General features: G+C 45.8%; 1 protein-coding gene across 4 annotated transcripts in view; it reads left to right on the top strand.

Moving 5' to 3' along the window:
- Window positions 1–12,922: 12,922 nt before the first annotated feature.
- AUTS2 (activator of transcription and developmental regulator AUTS2) overlaps window positions 12,923–19,874 on the top strand; it is a 779,256-nt gene continuing 772,304 nt past the window's right edge. For 2 of the 4 annotated variants that reach the window (XM_086763110.1, XM_086763109.1), the window contains exon 1: window positions 12,923–13,361. In XM_086763110.1, the coding sequence (XP_086619236.1) occupies window positions 13,068–13,361 (294 nt within the window). In that variant the 5' untranslated portion in view covers window positions 12,923–13,067. The remainder of the gene's footprint in view (window positions 13,362–19,874) is intronic. The other 2 variants (XM_086763108.1, XM_086763107.1) reach the window with 1 other exon arrangement.

Raw genomic sequence — 19,874 nt, 5'->3', positions numbered from 1 at the left:
GAATAAGACTTTCTGCAAAAATTTTAACATTTGCTCAGCAGTGCTATGGACATGGCTGTAATCTCTGAGCCCGGGAACTTGCTTAAAGACAGAGGAGTTATCAAAGGAACCCCTGCACTCTTGTCATAGTTCAGCCCCAATGGGGACCAGACTACAAAGTCTCTCTCTCACTCCCCCCACTCTCCGAGAGAATAGGAGGAGATTTGGCAAACAAAAGAAAACCAGAAGAAAAAAAAAACAAACACGTGGGTTGAGATTAAACAAAAAGTAAATTTAACAGTAATGACAGAAGAAAACAAAACAGTGATGGAACACAAATACAGTACAATAGCTCACAACAGATCTCCACACCCAGTCTCTTCCAAGTAGCAGGGGGCCTCCCTTCAGCACCCTCCTCACTTATATACTGAGCATGATGTCAGATGGGATGGAATAGCCCTTTGGCTAATTTGGGTAAATTAACCCCAGCTGTTAGCTAATTAGTTAACTATCCCAGCCATAGGGGCTACCAGCTTCAATTCTCCACCCAGCTCAGGTAAATATTAACTCTATCCTGGCCAGAACCAGGACAACTCTATTTTTCTGGTTTGATTTATTTATTTGAAAAGAGGTCCCAACACTCAACTGCCAGAATACCATTGGTGTGACCCAAGCCAAAACAAAAGAAGACAAGTCTTGGTGGGAATTCTATGAAGCTGATAAGATATAAGGACTCCATATGCTTAAGCATGGAGTCAAATGCACATATTAAATACCCACATGGGAAGACAAGAACAGAAATAACTGAAATCTAAGTGTGTGAAATGTGCAAAGCAGAAAGGAAAATTGCAAAATCATTACAAAGGGAAATGAAAAGAGAATGGAGGATAAACCAAAAGCAAATAGAAAACAATAAGGGAAAAAACCCAAACTGTCCAACAGTCAACAAATCAGGATCTTGACAAGATAACATTGTGAGGCCAGGGAGTCACGTTCTGATTTTACAGTTGGCTGAAATAATAAAGCCCTGTTAAGTTAAGATGTTCAGAAAAGGTATTTACTGCCATTTCCAGACTCTGGTTTGGTGTGGCATTCCCAGAGAAATTCAGCGTGTGTAGTCCCAGCCGTCAATTTCTAACGAAGCTGGGAGGCCTGCCACAGGACTGGGACACGGCTCTACAGCTGTACAAGCGATAACCCTCCCTTATCCTATTTTCCTCCCCTTCCCCCTTCAATAGTCCATGGAAGTTGTTTTTCAATTAGGAGATTTTTTTCTGAGAAATTACAAATACATTTCAGTCTTGGGGAAAAAAAAAGGATTTTTGAAAAATATACAAATAATAATGTGTTTAAAGCTGCACTGGAAAGTGGAAGAACTGTAATTATAGCACACGGTATGGAGAACAGCTGAAAATGTCAAATCAAGAGATGAAATTTTGAATGGCAAGAACACTCTGACAGGAAAAGCAGATGAAAATAAGGTGCATCAGGCCAGTAAAATCATAAACAAGCCTCTGCCTAACCAAATTCTTCCTTCAATGGACCCTTCTGCTGCTTATTTATTTAATTATTTGGTGTTTTGCCTCATTTGACAGAAAGTTACACTACTGTAAGTTTTATGGCTAGAAAGTCTCTGCCTGGAAAGAGGCAAGGGGAACACAAGGAAAGAATGACTGAGAGGATACGCAGGAGAAAATGACTGGAGCAAAATCAGAGTCATTATGGCTAGCAATGCTTAAAGACGATGTTTCAAACTTGCCTTGGTGATCTGGATGCCTATTAAAATTCCTGTAGTTTGTAACCAAATTCTCTAGCCGACTTTGGAAACCTCAGTTCACCGTAGCATTTACTGCCTGAGGCAGCATGTCCTCAGACCACAGCAGCCTTGGCTCATGACTGTTGTCGGGAGCAGTACCGAGGCACTTTGCAAACAGGGAAATTAATTCCATCCCCATTTCCATGGTCGGTCTGAGTGAAGAACAAATGACCGGAGTAATTTGCACATCACTATTCACAGTGCGTGTCAGGACCAGAGCCAAAAAATGGATCACAAATCTCCTTATCTAGCTCTTGATCTGGATCCTGCTACAAATGAAAGGCAAAGGGAATCTTGCAATTGAATTCAGGAGGAGCAGACCCAGGCTTTTAATAAGGATTTAGTGAAACAAGGGGAAGGCTATTCCCTGGAAAGCACTGAGCGCTGCCAACATGTAACTCCTGCACCTTGCAGGGCTCCATCCCAGAACTGGGAAGAGGGTGATCAGGACCAGATTTAAAGCCTATTAAAATGGTGGGGATGTCTTCTTTGATTTCGCTGGGCTGGTCTTCAGGATGCTCCATGAAAGAATAGCTCCATAAACAAGATGTGTGTGGAGATCGCGGAACGATGAACAAAAGACAGGATATTATAGACACTCTTCTCCACTGAAACGCAGTGTCTGAACTCAGCCTTTTCTCATGAATGAATAATGAAGTGGCCATGTTTTATTAGCTTCACTTAAAATCGTCTACTAGTTGAACAACCTTTTGAGCCTTTTAACACTTCTGCAATTTGCTGCAGCAACGATTTCTTTTCTTTTTTGTTCTTTTCAAGATACAGTAGCTAATCTGATCTTGGTGCTTCAGTAATTGTCTCAGTTAATGTGCATGAGGAATAATTCCATTCTGTGAAATTAATAGTAGGTGAATATTTAACTCATACAAGTTTGCTACATCAGAACTTATTGGGTAGGAACATGCATTAATTGCTAAGCTGTTGATTTTTTTTTTTTTTTTTCTTAGCTTTGTTTACCCACTACTCATTTCTGTGGTCAGATTTGACAGCAGGGAACCTCAGAGGCAGGAGGAGCTCATCAGCTCACAAAGGGGCTTGATGTAGATGTTAAATCTTCTGCTGGTAAACCAACGTTGGACCAGCAGCTTAACCAAAAGATACATCCTCCTGTCACCACCACAGCTTTGTGTGAGCCCAGCAGCTTCTCCTGCTAAAAGAGCAGCACATTCACTAACGATACTGGTGTTTCCCATTTACTCTTTGGGGGCTTTATCCAAGCAGACCCAGTGCCTCCCTGGAAGCTTTGCCTGCAGTAGGACCATAACACTCATTGCAGGCAGAAATTATTTCAGAAATACTGGTGTTTTTAGTAAAACTCCAAGTTGACCAACGTTGACAAAAATCACTTGCCTGCAATGGCATTTGTTCCGGCAACCCTGACCCTTTGAGGCAGAGTGGAACTTAAAACAGTCTGCAAAAACTGGTTAGAATTGTGATTTAAAGCCAAGCGGTGCTAGAGTTTTATTGTTAATATCAGGGGGGAATGTTCCTTGCAAGGCTGTGCTTTGATTTTCCTTTGTCTCCTGAAGCAACATGCTCACAGAAGAATTCACAGCCCTCTCAAATTACATATTACAACGATGACTTATTCCACAATCCATTTTAAGCAGAGCTGCAAAGTGTGTTTAATATTGCTGCTGTTGTTTCTATCTTTTTCCATATAAAGTTAGTGCTTGATTTTATGTGTCATCCTCAGCTACTATATATTTGCATAGCTCTGTTGACATCAATAGTGCTATATTGATTTATACCACTTGTGTCTGCCTCATTATTTTTTTTATTTTTTGTTCGAGGAGTTTGGTGTATTTTCAAATTCATGGAAGACAAAAAGGGATTGCCTTCTCAGAAGAAAATATACACAGTGTCTGCTGATGGGATATTTTAGATTGGGGCAAGTAAACAGGTAAGCGAGAAATATCAGTGAAGCTCTGTAAATACCGGGGCGGCTTCCATACCACCTCCAGAATATATTGGATATGGAGGCTGGGATCTTCAAAGGTGCCTTAGATTTCCAGCTATCACTAGTAGTTAGGAGGATATGGTGTCCCACGAAGCAAGGCTGCCAGTCATGATTTATTGTCTATAAACAAACAAACTTGCTTTTCCAGAGATGACTGAAGTCTCCACATCTCTAGACCAAAGCGTAAAGTCCAGAGGCCAGGAACAAGATGCAAAGGGGCACAGGTAGAAGCGGGGAAGGAGCCAAAAATGAAATGAATGCCTCAGAAATGGGTGGCTAGGAAAATATGCTCATTCCTTTCTGGAGAGAATAGTCTAAAGACATGAAGGAGACGACGCTACATCCCTTTTCAAGCAGCAGGCACACAGCATTTTGCAGGACTGTGAGAAAATGCCTCCAAGCCTTATCTCACTCGTTTGCTCAAGAGCAGGCCCTTGGGTCTGAGTGCAGGAAGAGGTGAAAAATGGCTGGAAATACACAATACAAATCACAGAGGGAAGGATTTTACTACCTTTTACATCTACAGAATACACCAGACGTGCTGAGGATGATCAAAATTCTTTGCCTGAATCTCAGGGCACTCATGGATAGAGAAGCTCTTCCTAGGCACTTTCACAGATCTATGATCACGTATTCGCTGGTACAGACATTATACTATGAGCAAGATAACCTCACCTTATCTACTATCACCTTTCAGATGAAACCCCGAGGTGTCAGCACCCTACCCAGCCCGGAACAGACTATCCTCCTCCCAGATCTGGAGGAGGGGTCTTTCTCAGTCCCCACCATGCTGTACTGTGCATGGGAGTCTTTAAGCTGCTTCCCAAGTCCAGTCCATGAAGTGTTAAAGGGAGAGAAATTGCCAATTTCTTCTCCCTTTTCTTTCAGGAGCTTTCCATCAATTTTCCTTCTCCCTTTTTCTTTTCTTTGCACTGCACTTCAGATGGAAGCATCTGGATCGAAGAGAATTATCTCTTAACAACAACTTGGGTTGTAGTACATTTCGAAGACTCAGGTTTTATTAGCCACAGAAGGCCTTGTAAAAGTTTGTTTGGGATCATTTTTAACAGCAACCAATAATCCTTCCCCCATCAGCCAATGAAAAACAACCCCAGCCTCCCCCAACTCCTGCACAGATGCGTCTTACAGAAACACAGCTATTTTGGAGAAGCAAAAGTGACATTTTTGCCAAGCTGGAGGTTTTATCCACAGGAGCTTACTCTAATACAGACTAATTTCCTTCTGAAAGCTACCTGAACACCAAGCACGCTTGATGCTCAGCTGGCGTAATACTGTTTGGAGTGGTCAATAATTGCATTTGACTTCACATTGCACCTTTCTGTCCCCAGTCTGCTTAAAGCCAGAGGAGACCTAGTTACGCTGTAAGCCCAGATTCTGCGCCTGCACGTTCCCTGTCAGATGACTGTTTTCATAAAAGCATATTAATACAATATGTTAAACAGCAAGCCCGGAAAATCCTCTCGCCCTTTCCATCTGCAGCAGCTGAAAAAACAGGTAGATTAAAAAGCAGCATTCCCTGCCCTGTTAACTGCTTTAGTAGCCAGTGTCATGTTCAGTGTGCTAAACCAAAAGTTACCTCCAGCCGTTTGTTAGTATTAAGGAAAGATAATACACGGGGGAAAAGAGGCACAGGATGACAAATTGATTCCAGGGATGTGGCATCCCATAATTCTTATAAAACTAAACTGAAAGTTGAGCCCATTCAACAGCCTTAAGAATCAAGACACTCTTGTAAGTGCCTAAGTGCAGATGTAGGAATTTCAGGTACTCAAGTTCAAAGATTTGGACCAATTAGCCCAATTTTGCTCTCTATGGATTAACTTCAATAGACACTTTATTATTTTCATCAGTAGAATTACAGTGATAAATGCGAGTAAACTACAGGATGTCTCCTAATCCATTTCTGACAAATAAAGATATTGTAGCTGCCCTACTCTAGTGCCAACAGAAAATAGTGGAAAGGTATGAACTTCAGAAATGTAAACCTGAGCTGTCATTAAAAATCAATTTTCATGATAAATTTAATTCACATTTCATAGCGAGCTGTGTAATATCAATAAAAATGCTTTAATAATTGCTGTGCTGGCACACAGTGCAGTGTAAGACATAAAGAGATATAAATTTTTTGTAGTTTAGAAGATGTGGAACTAAACACTGTTTTTTTAAAGAAACCCTTTCTCAGGGAGAAAAATGAATGTTGGAGGAGGATGTAATTTATTAGGAATTCCACTCCACCCCCATTTACAAAGACTGCTCTGAAATGAAAACTTTGAGAGGTCAGGTTTCTAATTTATTCGCAGAGTTAAAGGCCAGAAAGGACCAGGATCAGGTAGTCTGACCTCCTGGATAACCCAGGCTATTAAATTTCACATAGTTCTCCCTATATCATAACTTGTGTTGTGCTAAAGCATAGTTTCTCTTAAACATTGATTTAAAATGCTAGAAAAAAAACCCCCAAACATTATTGTGTTTCTTTCACATGCTTTTTGGTGAAGGTGGGAGAGAAGGAAAAATTTAAATCAATTGGATCGCTGTGACATACCAGTAGAACTGGTATAGCATGCGATAGTACAATCTGAACTCAGCATCACCAAAATATAAACAGTTGGTCTTTTCTGGTAATAAAAGCTGATCGATTTTCAGGGCAGATAGGTGTGCTATCTATTTAGCAATATGCTTTTGGGAACTGTTTTCAAAGGGACCAAATGACAGGTATATGCTTCTAAATCAGTCACAACTGAAATTTCCATCCAACTGTCGAAAAGAGCTGAGAGCTAAATGCTGAATTTCCTGAAGTCAGCAGTAGTTTTCTCATTTACATGTAATTGAGGTCAGAATTTCACCCTAGAAGATCAGTTAACTTTTTACGATGCAAACTGAAGAACTGTAATAATATTTGCCATTTGTGCTTTGCTTCCACAGCAGATATAATGCATTACCTTTTACTCCTCCCTTCTTTTCGTAAATCTTGTTCTTGGTGTCCCTTATATTCGTTCCTCTGCCAACACGAATATTTGTGATTCTTCCAAATCTAATGTAGTCTCCAAATTTCATTAATATACTATTTATTTGACATTTTATGTATTAGATATTCAGTAAAACAGGACTGCAGCACCAAACGTTCCAGGATCCTCCATCCACAATGACACAAACTCTGATATTGCTATTTATCACCACGCTTTACAGTTTCACAATCAATAAAGCATTTGTTCTGTCCACATAATTTTGTATCATGTTTTCAAATGAAGCTTCCTGAAACCCAGTGACATCTGCTTTACTCCCTGTACTTGTGAACGCTGCCATTCTCCAGCGCTCAGGCTGTGGGATAAGGAGTCTCAGGCAATTAGAAGCACAGGTTCAGTCACCTTCCACGAGGGTGTTTATTAACAAATCCCAAGGAATTAGCAGGATCCAGAAACTCTGGAGCTTATCTGGCCATATACGACAAACACGCACAGCTTTACTGCTTGTCATTCCCCTGTTCTCTGGGGACCAAGTTTTCCCCTGCTCTAAATTAGCATAGATCTACTCAAGTTAACATATCAAGACTCTGAAGTTCTTATCTCCTTGCTGCTGTGATTTTTTTTCCCCCGATAACATACTCATATTTTTACTTCGTAATTTTGTTACAACCAATTAGCAAAATGAGAAACACAGATAAATTATTTTCCCATCTTTTCTGGGACAACTAGTACTTCTGCTGATGCCATCCAGCTTTTTTTTTTTTTTTCCAGTTCTCTGATTTCCTGAACTCTAAGCTATTTTTAAGAAATAGTTATCAATTATACAGTGATTTTCACCAGCTACCAAAATCCAAACTTCAACTTTTCTGGGCCAGCTAATCTACCAATGTTTTCACGTACCCTATGATCTCCCACTATTGATAAGGATGGTTATAGGGCTATTCTTATTTCCTAATGATAAACCACAAGAGATTTAGAAGAGAGATTCAGATATATGCCTGCCTTGACCGCTACTGTCAGGAACATGCAGGTGTTGCCAGATCGGATCAGACTCATGGTCCATCTAGTTCAGTCTCCTGGCTCTTGCTTTGTTTCAGAAATTTGTTTGTGTTCATAATCAATATTATAGTTACTCTGAAAATTCTTATTATTCTTGACCTCAGAGCTGTCCTGTGGCGGTGAGTTCCACTGATTGGGTCAGTTCATGAATTTATGGAAGGAATGATTGTCTCATGTATGCATATTTTCTCTTGACGTTGTTCTGGAAACCTGTCTTCCTCTGGGTTTTAACTAACTACTTTTAGTACTGCCTTTGTCATTTTTCTTGAGCTATTTCTTTTTTTAAAGGTCACGGGTTTCTATTTTTTCTTTTTGGTTCACTTTGGGTGCTCCTTCTTTCTTAACCATTTCTGTTTCAAACCACCTGCTAGGAAAACGCCTTTTAAAACAATCAGTCCAGCCCTTAGTTAAGAAGCTAGACAATCTTTTCTTATAAGCAATACAACTTGTATAAGCAATGCAATTTGGAGTAAAAATGTTTTAGCTTTATGGAACAGTTTTAAATTCCTCTGCCATTCACACAATTGCCCTGGCTTTTATTTTGTATTAGAATTTTGGTTCTCATTATTTGCTGTTCTTATAAATGCACTGTACAAGCAGGGCTGAAACAATAACAAAAAGGCTCCTTTTCCCCTTTCTCTTGGTTTTCGCATTCCCAGATCAAATTCCTTCTAAAGTAAATATCATGGTCTGCAGGACAGACATTCTGCTATTTTAAACTACCCATCTCCTAAAAAGATGCTAACCCTAGAGCATCTTATGTGGACTAAAGTCTTAAAATTTCCATCTTTAAAGCTTAATGCCAAAACACAGTGCAAATTGCTCTTGCTAGAAGCAAGGTTCTTGCCATTTCCTCAAGCAATAAATTACCTCCTGATTTTCAAGTTATTTCAAAATATCCTTGTCAGGTAGGTGTGCCAGGGGCTAGTCCTAAGAAAACCCCTTTTAGTAATGTTACAGTTGCAAATTTTATTTTGCTCCAATGCCCCATGGTGATATGGAAATTGCAACTGTTGCTTTTGGTGTGTTTTAACCTTACTCTCCTCATTATTTAGGAAGAGAAAGCTCTTGGCATCTGTCTCAAATCAGAAGATTATAGGTCTGTTAGTGCATGTTCAAGAAGTATCCTTTCTGTGGGTGTTAATAACTAAGAGTATCCAGTTGAGTACACTAGTCATTAACCTCAAAAACAGTGACTCAGCAAGGTACTAAAGCATACTAGTGCCTATGAGGAAAAAAAAAAAAAAGGCACAAAAAGAAGATATTTTCTCACACCAGATGCCAGGCAAGATGTATTTCTAGAGGAAAAGCTAACAGGCAGCCTAAGAACAAATGTGCATGGAGGTCTGTGGTATCCTTCCCCGTAAGATCACTTGAAATACTCAGCTGGAGGCAAGAACACACTGGAGAGAGAACTTCTGAGTATGTCCGAGGTTTTGTGTAACAGTAAGGGCTACCTGCCCTCCCTCCCAAATCAATTAAGTTTGGTGGAAATGCTCTTGCTGGATCAGACTCAGAAAAGGAATAAGTTGCTTGTATTGTACCCGAGAATGTGACCAGTGATTTCTAATGCTTCATATAAATATCGCCCATAAGAACAATGTTTTGCAATTGAGGATGAGTTAGATGGATGGTTTTTAATCTTGGTTTTTTTTCAGCAGACACGCAAATCTAGGGACTTGTTTCTACAAAGAATGTAAAATAAATCATGTATTGTTTCTGTTTTCCACATATGTGCATTCAAGAAGAAAAGAGACTGAGCAGACTTTCAGCCATGCAATGAATGTCTGCAGAAACGTATCCGACTACAGGTCTCTTAAGTCACTTTAATGGTGATGGATGTGCAGGAAACTATAATCAATTACATTGCCCTGAAAATTACATAGTTATTTTCAAAAAAACCCAACAGGTAACAGTTGTTTGGTACAGTACAGCTTAATATTTCTCAGAAGACAGAGACTTTGTAATGTTTGAGCTTGCCTGTGCACACAAATTGTATCACTTTAACAATAATTGTACATATTTACAATATTTACAATATTGTACACATTTAACAACAATTGTACATAATTTGTGCATAGTCAGATTATACAGACCTGGCCATCAGCTGTAAGTCTGACAGAGGAACCCAAAGCAAGATAGAGAAATGCATTTGTTAAACAGAAAAAAAAAAATTGAATAGGGAGATCTAAGGTCAGATCTAGGAGGTGATGTTCTCTAGCTCGATATTTGAGAATGTTTAAAAAACTAGCCACGTGCCTCTGCAATGAGCAGCATGGCCTTCTGTAAGGTACACGCTCTCACACTATCAGATTACTGACAGCTTTGTGCTTCCTCCTCTCCTGGTTCGCACCCGTCCGCACCAGTTTAAAAGTCACCACATGCCAGCCAGGAGACGTGGTGTGGAGAGAGGTGACAAAATTGTCATTTCCTTTCTGGAAAGAGGTGTATCTGATTCCCAGTATTTCAGGCAATCACTTAGGAAGTGTATTAAGAATATCACTTGATCGGTGGCCCAAGTGTTGAGTATAGAGTAAACAACATATTAGAGAATAAAGCAGAGCACCATCTCCTGAGAGTCAGAGCAGCCTGGAGGGAGACTACTGGAAAAATACACACAACGATGCTCTCAGCCTGTGTTCGCTCCACTTGCTGTGGCCCATCTTGGTATCTCCATGGAGAAACAATTAGCAGGTACAGGAGGCAGCAAGAGACAGACTGTGTACTCCAGGACAAGTTTTTTTTCTGGAGATGGAGTACTAAATGATTTCCCTTTCTCTTTTTTTTTTTTCCCCCTAACCTCCTGCAATATATTTCAACCTATGCAATAGTCTGATCAACTGGTAGACAGAGGAAAAACAGTGCTGCACTTCCAGAGCCTCTCTTCTCCGTCCCAAACATTAAGACTATACAGGTTCGATTCCATTTCCCACTTGTTTCTTGCTGCTCTTCCAACCTTCTTTCCTTCCTAGCAAACCTCCTAATCCTCCCAGGTTCCTGCTCCTGAAGCTTTCCCTCTGAACACAGACTGAACAGCTTCACACACCCTTCTCTTCACTCTCCTCTTTCCACGCCTGTTCCCCCAGCCGGTTCACCTGGGCAGGAGACTGAAGCACCAGGTGAGATGGGTGACCATAAGAACAAGCTCAAGAAGTTAATTTTTTAGTTCTGCAGGCCTTTTGTGTCTGGAGGTGACACAGGCAATGTGCTATAACAGGGCTCTTCCACACAACTGAGGCGGGAAACCCGAAGAGGGGAGAGAAGGTGGCCAAGGGCAAGGAAGGCAAATGGCCACACACCAGATGGGACAGGCAGAGTGAAGGACAGGTGAGGTGCAGGTGGCCAAACCCCACCCAAGCAGCCTGTGGCTGTGTGAAGCCCGGGTTGTTTTGTCAGCAGCCCCTCCACCTGTCTGGTGGCAGCCATGTTGGGCTGTGGCCCCCACTGCCGCCATCTCCCAGGGTTCTCCCTGCGGGTTCCCCCCACGGGGCAGCAGTCAGAGGGTGGAAACCCACCATGTCCCTGGGCAGAGGGCAGCCCTGGCTGCGCAAGGCTGAGGTGCAGGACCTGGCAGCCGCTGAGGGACGAGCACCTGAGGGAGCGGCGAGCCCACAGGGAACAGGCTGTGAGGGAAGGAGACGGGGCAGGAGAAGGGCTGGGCATGAGGGGCAGAGCCGAGGTGGGGGAAGACTGGACAGCCAAAACTGAGGAGAAAGTTGATGGGATGAAGAGATGAGGACAGGAGGCTGCGGGGCACAGGGGCGTGAAACGGGCGACAGCCATGCAGGGCAGCGAGGCAGGGCGGGCGGCAAGCCAGGTGCCAGCGCGAACCACCCGCCCGCCGCCGAGTGCGCAGGCCCTGCGCGCATGCCCGCAACTTATTTCGCGCGGCCGGGGCGCCGCATTTCACGCGGCGGGGAGCGGGCGGGGCGGCGGCGGCGGCGGCGAGCGGGCGCCACGTGACCGGCGCGGGCGCGGGGCCGGGCGGCCGCTGGGGGCCAGCACTGCCATCCGCCCCGCGCCGGCTGCGCGGCCCCGGGGCTCGGCGGCGGCCCCTGCCCTGCGCCGGGCCGGGGGGACCGGTCGGGCTGCGCCCCGCTCCCTCGCGGTGGGGGCGAGGGAGGCGGCGCCGGGAGCTGAAAGCGCCCACCGGTGCCGGCCCCGCTGGAGCGTATCTGAGCCTCAGCGCCACTCTGTATTTTTTATTATTATTAATTATTATTATTCTTACCGCCGTTGTCGGGTTTGGGGAGGGGGCAGCCTCCTCTCCGCTCGGATCTATTGTCACCACCACCAGCACCCCCCTCCTCGCCACAATTAATCCGATGAATTTGCCATGATTGATCCGTATTATTAGCTGGGGTGGGTGGGCGTGTTTGGGGGCGCTTTTTTTTTTTTTTTCCCTTCCCTTTTTCTTTTTTTTTCTTTTATTGTTTGGTTTTGTTCTTGGAGGGGCCGGGCGGGGATCCGATCTCCACTCCAGAGTCCAGCCCTGGTCGGTGCCTGAGAAAATTGCATCTGGATGCATCGTTATTATTATTATTGTGTTTGATCCAGGGAGATAAAGGAGGAGGGGGAGAGGAGTGCGTGTTCGTGGGGAGGGGAAGGCTGCACCCTTCCCTGCACACACACACACACGCAGAGAGAGAGCTCCATACATCTATACATATATATATTTATATTTTTTTTCCCCTGGAACTTCTTTTAGTTGGGGAGGAAAGGAAGAAAGAAAATAAATTTCGTGCAAGGAAATACTCTCAGCTCCCTCCTTCCAGCGGGTCTCTCTCCTTCTTTCTTTATTTTTTCCCCCCCTTTTTTTTTTTTTTTTTTTTCCTCCTCTCTTTCGGAGATCCTCGCCCTCCCAGCCCCTTGATCAAAGCATTCCGCTATTCTGATTTATTGCCTGCTTGGTGAGGCTTTTTTTTCCCCCCTTTCTCTCTCTCTCGCCTTTTTTTTTTTTTTTTTTTTTTTTTTTTTTTTTTTACAAAGGCGACCTGAGATCAGCCATTACTTTCCTTGGCTCGCTTATAGGAATCTCTTACATTTGGTGCTTGCTGCTGGTGGTGGTGGAACCGCACTCGGATTCTTTCATCCCCCCCCCGCCCCCCCCCACTCCCTCGCTGTCCTCTCCTCCCTCCCTTTCTCCTTCCCTCCCTCCCTCCCTCCCCCGTTATTCCGCCGGGGGAGCCGGATTTGTGGCTGCGGTGGGGCGGGGGGGGAAGAAGAGCGAGAGGGAGAACCGGCGAGAGACATGGATGGCCCGGCGCGATGCAACGGGCTTCGGAAGAAGCGACGATCGCGGTCCCAGCGCGACCGGGAGCGGCGAGCCAAAGGCGGGCGGCGAGGCTCTGCCGCCGGCGGGGCCCCCGGCCCCGGGGCCGCCGCCGCGCTCTCCTCCTCGGGCTCGGAGAAGGAAGACAATGGGCCCCCGCCGCCGTCCCGGCCGCGGCCCCCCCGGAGGAAGCGGCGGGAGTCCTCCTCGGCCGAAGAGGACATTATCGACGGTTTCGCGATGTCCAGCTTCGTCACTTTCGAGGCGCTGGAGGTAGGAGCGGCGGCGCTTTGTGTGCGCCTCATTGTGTGGGGGCAGCGGCGGGGGGACACCCCACCACGCCGACCCGGACACCAGCGCCCCCCCCCCCCCCCCCCAGCCCCGTATCCTCCCCCCCGCCATCCCGGGCCGGCGCCGCCGGGGGTGCCCGCGGGGGCGGTCCCGCCGCCCCTTCCCCGTCCCCGGGGGTGCCCCGCTCCCCTCCCCTCTCCCCGCTCCCTCCCTGCCGCCGACACCTGCAGCGCGGCGCCTCGCTCTCCGCGGGGACCGGGGCCGAACCCTCACCCCCCCACGGCCACCCCCGAGGGCAGCGGGGAGTTGTGTGCCCCCCCCCCCGAAACCCCCCCCGGCGCTTCCCCTCCTTTCCCCCGGATCAAACTTTTCTCGCGCCGCGGTGTCCCGGCGGGGCCGCCCACTCGTGTCCGCGGAGCGGTGTGGGGTGTGTGGGGGGGTGTTGGTGTGTCTGTGTGTTCCTGCTCTCGGTCTCGCGGATCGCTGCCGGTGCTGCTGCTGGGGGGGGGGGGGGGCGCCCGTCCTGCCGCGCTCCCTGCCGGCCTGTCACGAGTGGGCCCCGCGGTGGGTGAAGCGGCCTCCCACTCCACGGGGGGCACCAGTCGTTCCCTACTCCCCCAAAACGCTGAAGGAAGGAGTGGAGGAAAGCCGGACCAGGCCTCCGCCCCCCCCCCCCTCCGTGTACCCAGCACCCACCCACCCACGACCGTGGAACCGCTGTCAGCCCGGCCCAGGGTCGTGGTGGGGGTGCGGCCGTGCAAGGGGAGCTCCGGCCTGTTTGTTTGAAGTGCTTTGTTGTTTATAACTTCTGCTCTGGAGAAGTTTGCCGTGGCGAAAAGCAGATTTATTTGGGTTTACGTGCGCTGGAGTCACAACTGGAACGATTATGAACTGTCAAAATAAATGCGGAGATGAAGCTGATTGTTTAACAAAAAAATCTCTGTAGCTGTTAAGCTGTTTAAATATTTAGCCAGGAATATTTGGTGGCATTTTCAGGGGTTTTTTTTGCAGTCTCTTTTTTTATCTTTTTTTTTTTTTTTCTTTTTTTTTTTCATTTGGAACCACATTTTGTCCTTGGTTACACCTGTATCCTCCAGACTCACACCTCTGAGAGAACTTGCTCTGGTGTAACTGAAGGGAGGAATTGTTCACTCCCACAAGCCTCCACATGGTTGGCGTTAGACTGGTGTAAGGGATAACGAGCCAAAGTTGAGGTAACAACCAGCCTCGATTTTACCCCCCACTTCTCACCTGGTGAGCCCGTCCAACAGTGCCCTGCTCAAACCAGAGAGGGAAGGAGTGTGAGTATGTATTTGTCAACAAGAGTGAGATTTGCATGCTTATGTTTCGGACAAAATTCTGTTCTTCCTCAAACAAAGCCCCAGTTCGTGTCGTTTGGGGTTTTATGGGAATATGGGCTCGAGAATTTGGCTGTACTCCTTTTTCGAGGGGAAGTGAAGAGCAGGTTTTCTGGACAGAACTTGGTAAGGCGTTTTATAAAATGTCTTTATTCTGTTTTGGTTCTTATTTGTTTATTTTCCACTTGAGACGAAAATAATTGCTGTGCTCTCTTTTCTTTGCGAAGCCAAGAATGGCTACTACTTGCATCCTGTGGTAATCCTGTATCGCTAAAAAGAGCGGAGAACGTTACCCAGTTCTGCCAGCTAATATCACATTCAGATAAAACAATAGCTCGCACACTGAGACTTGACATACTTTTAATGTTCATGTGATAGGTGGCACATTTTGACCTAACGATTTCATGCTGCGTCGAGAAATAATGTCACAAAATCGTTGTTAGGTGCTTTTTCCTGTAGCTCGGTATGTGTGTTGAGAAAGTTGTTTCTGAGGATCAGAGGGAGATGACGGTGTCTCAGGCGCGAGCCCGACGTGGCAGGAATTACTGTGTACGCCGCCTGTAGCAGCCTGAAGGTTGTGTTGTGATTTCAGTGTTGGTGAGGAGGTTGTGGGTGGCTGGTGGAGTGAGATACCTCAGCCTTGGTGAAGTGTTTAGGTGTCAACGTGCTTGAGACAAGAAGCCTTGGGAGCCCTGGAGAGGTGCCATGGTATTTATACGTCTCGTGCTCTGGGTCTGCCCCTGGCCCGTGGGAGGCTGTGAAGGTTTCTCCACAGGTTTCTGAAGACTTTTGTGCCCGGCGTGCGGCAGGACTGCCCCAGCCCAGGCTTTGTGCTTGAACTTCAGCCTTTTCTCAGGCTTAGTACAGCTGAGAGCGTGCAGAGGCAGAGAGTGTTTCGTCTGCTTGATGTGAAAAACAGCAAGGACCCACGTGCGGAACACATTCACGCCGCTGGAAGATCTAAACCTGTGGCCCAGAAGAGGGGAAGCAGGCGGGTGGTGGCTCGCATGGGAGGGAATAGCCACCGTGGAGGGACGCTTATGAGGACACCTTTGCGACTGTGGGTGTGCGAGTTGGGTGGCTGTGAGGTGTCACCCTGGGATCTTCTTATGAATGCTGTGCATAAAGTTGCAAGCAAGAACAACAATTTCCATGTAGCTTCATTTAACCTGTCCTTTACTAAATGCTTTTTGTTGGGGTGGCTGAAACAGCCCAAATTGTGCAAAACTTGTGTGTTGTGTGAAGCTCATAAATGGCAAGGGGACACAGGGGCTGCACAAGAAGAGCCCGCATCCCATGGCCACTGTAGCTTCGGTAGGAGTTATCTGTGTCTGTTATGGTTGCGTTGATAAAAGTTCCCATGCCTTGAAGCTAAACTGTCTTTTTCACCAGCTCCCACACTCGCAGCTGCTTTTCTGTCCAGGTATCGGTATCCTTCTCATGATTCTCAAGTGTAAATTGTTTGGTGGAGAAATAGAGGCCATCTGCTTCTAGTTATGTGTCTCTGGGTTTATGGCAGCCTGGACCTTGATCTCTCTCATGTTTGTGTGGGGAATAGAGGAGAAGAAGGAGTTGAACAGACAGTGGGTTCTCACTGTTGATTTTTATTTTTTTTGCCTTGGAGCGACAGCCGAGCAAACCCGGCGTCGTGGCAGATGTGGCCTGGCGGATCCTAGCCTTGCCGTGCTAGACTGGTGGAGCCATGTGCAGTGTAGGCCTGTCCCCTACGCTGGGGAGCATCGTGGAGCGCTGGCCTCCAGAAACCAGCACTTACTCTGTAGTTAAGCAGCTGAGACGTGTTCCCACAATTTGATCTGATTCACCAAATCCTCCCGCGAGCAGCCTTGCTGGGACTAACAACAAGCTCTGTGGTTTACTCCAGAGCAGTTACTCAGACATCACTTCCCTGACCTCCCAAAATCTGTACAAAGAGAACGGCACAGATGCTCAGTACCCGTGGTAGCGCAATCCGTGCCTTGTCAGGCTGACTGCTTTCCCCAGCCCGTGCGGCACCGCTGGCGTGTTTGTTACCAACAATAACAGCATGAGGTTCTCCAAACCCAGGTGGGCGTTTTAGACACCAGTTTGTTAGGGAAAGGGCATTTCTCCAGAGGTGATAAATCAATCTGCTGGAGTGACTTTCTCCATGATGTGCTCTGGCAGGTTTCTGTGGAGCGTTCTGGCGAGGTGAGGTTTCACTGAGATGTTTGTCTCCCTCCTACCCCCTGGTGCGCAGGACTCCGGGCAGGAGACCAATGTGATGCGGCTGTTGACGTGCCGTGGTGAAGATGGTTTGCTGCGATGAGAAATGAAATCTGACCTGTATGTTAAGATAGCTTAGAGCCTGGGAAGCACTTGATGTTTCCTGAGTCAGCTCTGACCATCCCTGTGGAGCAAGCGGTTGGTTTCAGGTTTTCTGGACGCTGAGTAGGGTAACGAGGTTTTTCTGCGGATGTTTGTTTAGCTTCAGCTCAAGGCAGCTCATCTGACAAGCCCGAAACGGGACATGGATATTTATGAAGCAGGGATAGAAGTGATGTGGGGTGGGAAGGGGGAGACTTGCATTTGAATGGGGATTCCTGTTTCATAAAACACAGAATTGCTCGCCGTGTGATTGCTGGGCTATTTTCTGTTCAGCAGGCAGGCATTAGTCTGGTTTGAGACCGTGCTAAATTATTGTCAAGTAAAGCCCAATATAATTAATTACAAGTTAGAAATGCTGACAAATATTTGTTGAGAAGCTGTTTAATGAGCTTCAAATTCTGTCAGATGATTCCATCCACCTAGTGTAAATAATTTTTAAGCAATTGTTCCACCAAGGTTGTGTGATTTAGGCAGATGTTAGCCACAGCAGCTCTACACGTTGGACAGATAAAATAATATAAGACGGGATGGAGTAAAGCTTAACAGCTGATGTGGGCTTTAAAATAGAGACGTTGCTGTTACACAAACACAATGTGGAAGTACCGGGAAGATTTTGAAGGTACCACGGTCTCAGTCGTGTCTGTGTGTGCTGACAGTGCGGCTCTGTGTGTGCATCTGAATGCAGGAATTTGCTTTAATAGCCGTTGTGTGATCGCTGGGCATGGCCCACTGAAAATAGAAATAGCTTGGCCGTGTGACAGCAGCAGCTTTGAGCTGGACACCAGAATGACTGGCTTGCGGTGTGGTTTTCCTCCCCAAATCATTCTTTTCTCACCAGTCCTTTAACTGGCCTGATTAGCCTGTTTACTTAAGTTCTCTGAGATTTCAGGCAAGTTTGTTCTGCCTTGTCTCTATCCCTTCATATTTCAAAAGGAATTTGATCTTCGTGCCTTACTGCAGCAGCATGGTAACATCAGGTGTTTGTTCAGCGCTGTCAGCATATCTTGGTAGTCCTTCTTGTGTTTATTGACTGCTTAGACGCTTTGGTGTTTGTCCTAGTCTCTGTTTGCCCATGCAAGTCTGCAGATTTGGAGCAGCAGAGAAAAGAAGCGAGGAACTAAATGAAGATATCTGCGGACGGTGAGTGGCATTAGGTTTTGTGTGACACTGGGATATCACACGAAGCGATGCGCTTATTATTTTCCCTGTGTATTTAGAGGAAACAGTAAATTGACCTGAGATCAAATTTTGAGATAACCTTGACAGAGCGACTGAATCTCTTGATGAAAACCCTCAGCGACCAGCACTGATAAAGCAGCGACCCAGACCGAGAGCAGGGCTGAAAACACAGGATGCATATTCCACTAAAGAAACATCTTGGGTACTTTTTGAAACCTATGTTGCTATATTTTGCGCACCTGAATGCTTTTGAAATACTTTAAAATTACTTTTAAAAGCCTGATACGTTTCTGGGAGGCTGGATATCCACAACTGACTTCTTGTAGCTGTTGAAGAGTTGAAACTGTCTCTCTGGGCAGATAATGACCGAGAACTGTGGTTGTTGCCTAAATATTATTTTTAAACTCCTGAAGGTAACAGTGTAATGAAGGTAGGGATTTTTGCCGTTCCCATAGGTGGTAGTAGGAAGCACAATGGCCTTGAGTTGAAGATGGAAGAGCTTAAACTATAAGGACAAGTTCTTTAGATAAATGTGATTGGAGTAGTCTCCGCTGGCCCCGCTCTTTAAGATTAACGTTAGTGGGAATTATGCCACATATCAGTAGGACAAAAGACACCCTTATGCTTTTTTATCTTGGCATCTTTTTTTCTGCTATTCGGGTGAGAAAGGAAGCCCTTTCTCATTAACTATCTGGGGCCTCTGCTGGGATGAGGGAGTGGAGAGAAATAGATTTATAAAATAAGGGTAAAGGATCAGGAACTTGGAAGGAAAACGATCACTAGGGAAAGGCAAAAAAAAAAATCAGCAGAAAGACATCAAGGGGCTGAGTAATTGAAAGATTGAGTTACAACACTGAGATCAATAGAGAAATATCAGGGACTGGATGAGAACACTGAGAACTAGAGGGGGATGTTGTTCCCGAAAGTGGAAGGTTTGGGTAAGATCCAGTGCTGCGTACGTAAATGCTCCTTGGTGAGAGCCCTGCCTCAGTACCGGGGGGGGAAAGCTCAACAAAATCTGTCCCCACTTAAAACGTCGTTAAACCCGGAAACTCTTCAGCTGGGAGAAAGGCAGAACGATTCTTCACTCAATGGGATCGCCCTCTTTTCCCCCCTGCCTCTACTATTTTTTTTTCCCCTGTTTCTATCAGTTTGCCTGGAAGACCCTACCACATTACACCGGGGGTCTGACCTGCAGCCTTGTAATTATCTGCAGCTAAATTAGAAGTTTAATCTTTGTTCTGAGCAACAATAAGTTGAGTCAGATAGGTTTTAAAAATAGCCCAAGCTCAAGTTTAGTGAAGTCTCAAATGCAATTAATAAAAGGGTAATGGAGTTAGGAAGTTGCGGGCTGAAATGTGGAAATGTTTAACTCTCAGTTTTCCTTTCCTTGAACTGCAGCTCTGTGCCGAAGCAGCGTCAAATTGGTTCTGTGAGGGAAAACTGCTTCCAAGGTTTCTCTGTGTTCTTGTACATCTTCCTTATGATTTATCTGCTCAGTATCTGCGTTCTCCTTGGGGTTTGGCTCGGTGTGTGCCACGCATTACCAGCTGTGTGCGTTTTCTGCGTAGTCAGTTTGTCGTCGTTTTGACTT

The sequence above is a fragment of the Chlamydotis macqueenii genome, chromosome 19 (assembly GCF_036417535.1).
Source record: "Chlamydotis macqueenii isolate bChlMac1 chromosome 19, bChlMac1.mat, whole genome shotgun sequence".
Lineage (NCBI taxonomy): Eukaryota > Metazoa > Chordata > Aves > Otidiformes > Otididae > Chlamydotis > Chlamydotis macqueenii.
Note: the sequence above shows the minus strand (reverse complement) of the source record. Positions and strands in the feature narration are given on the sequence as shown.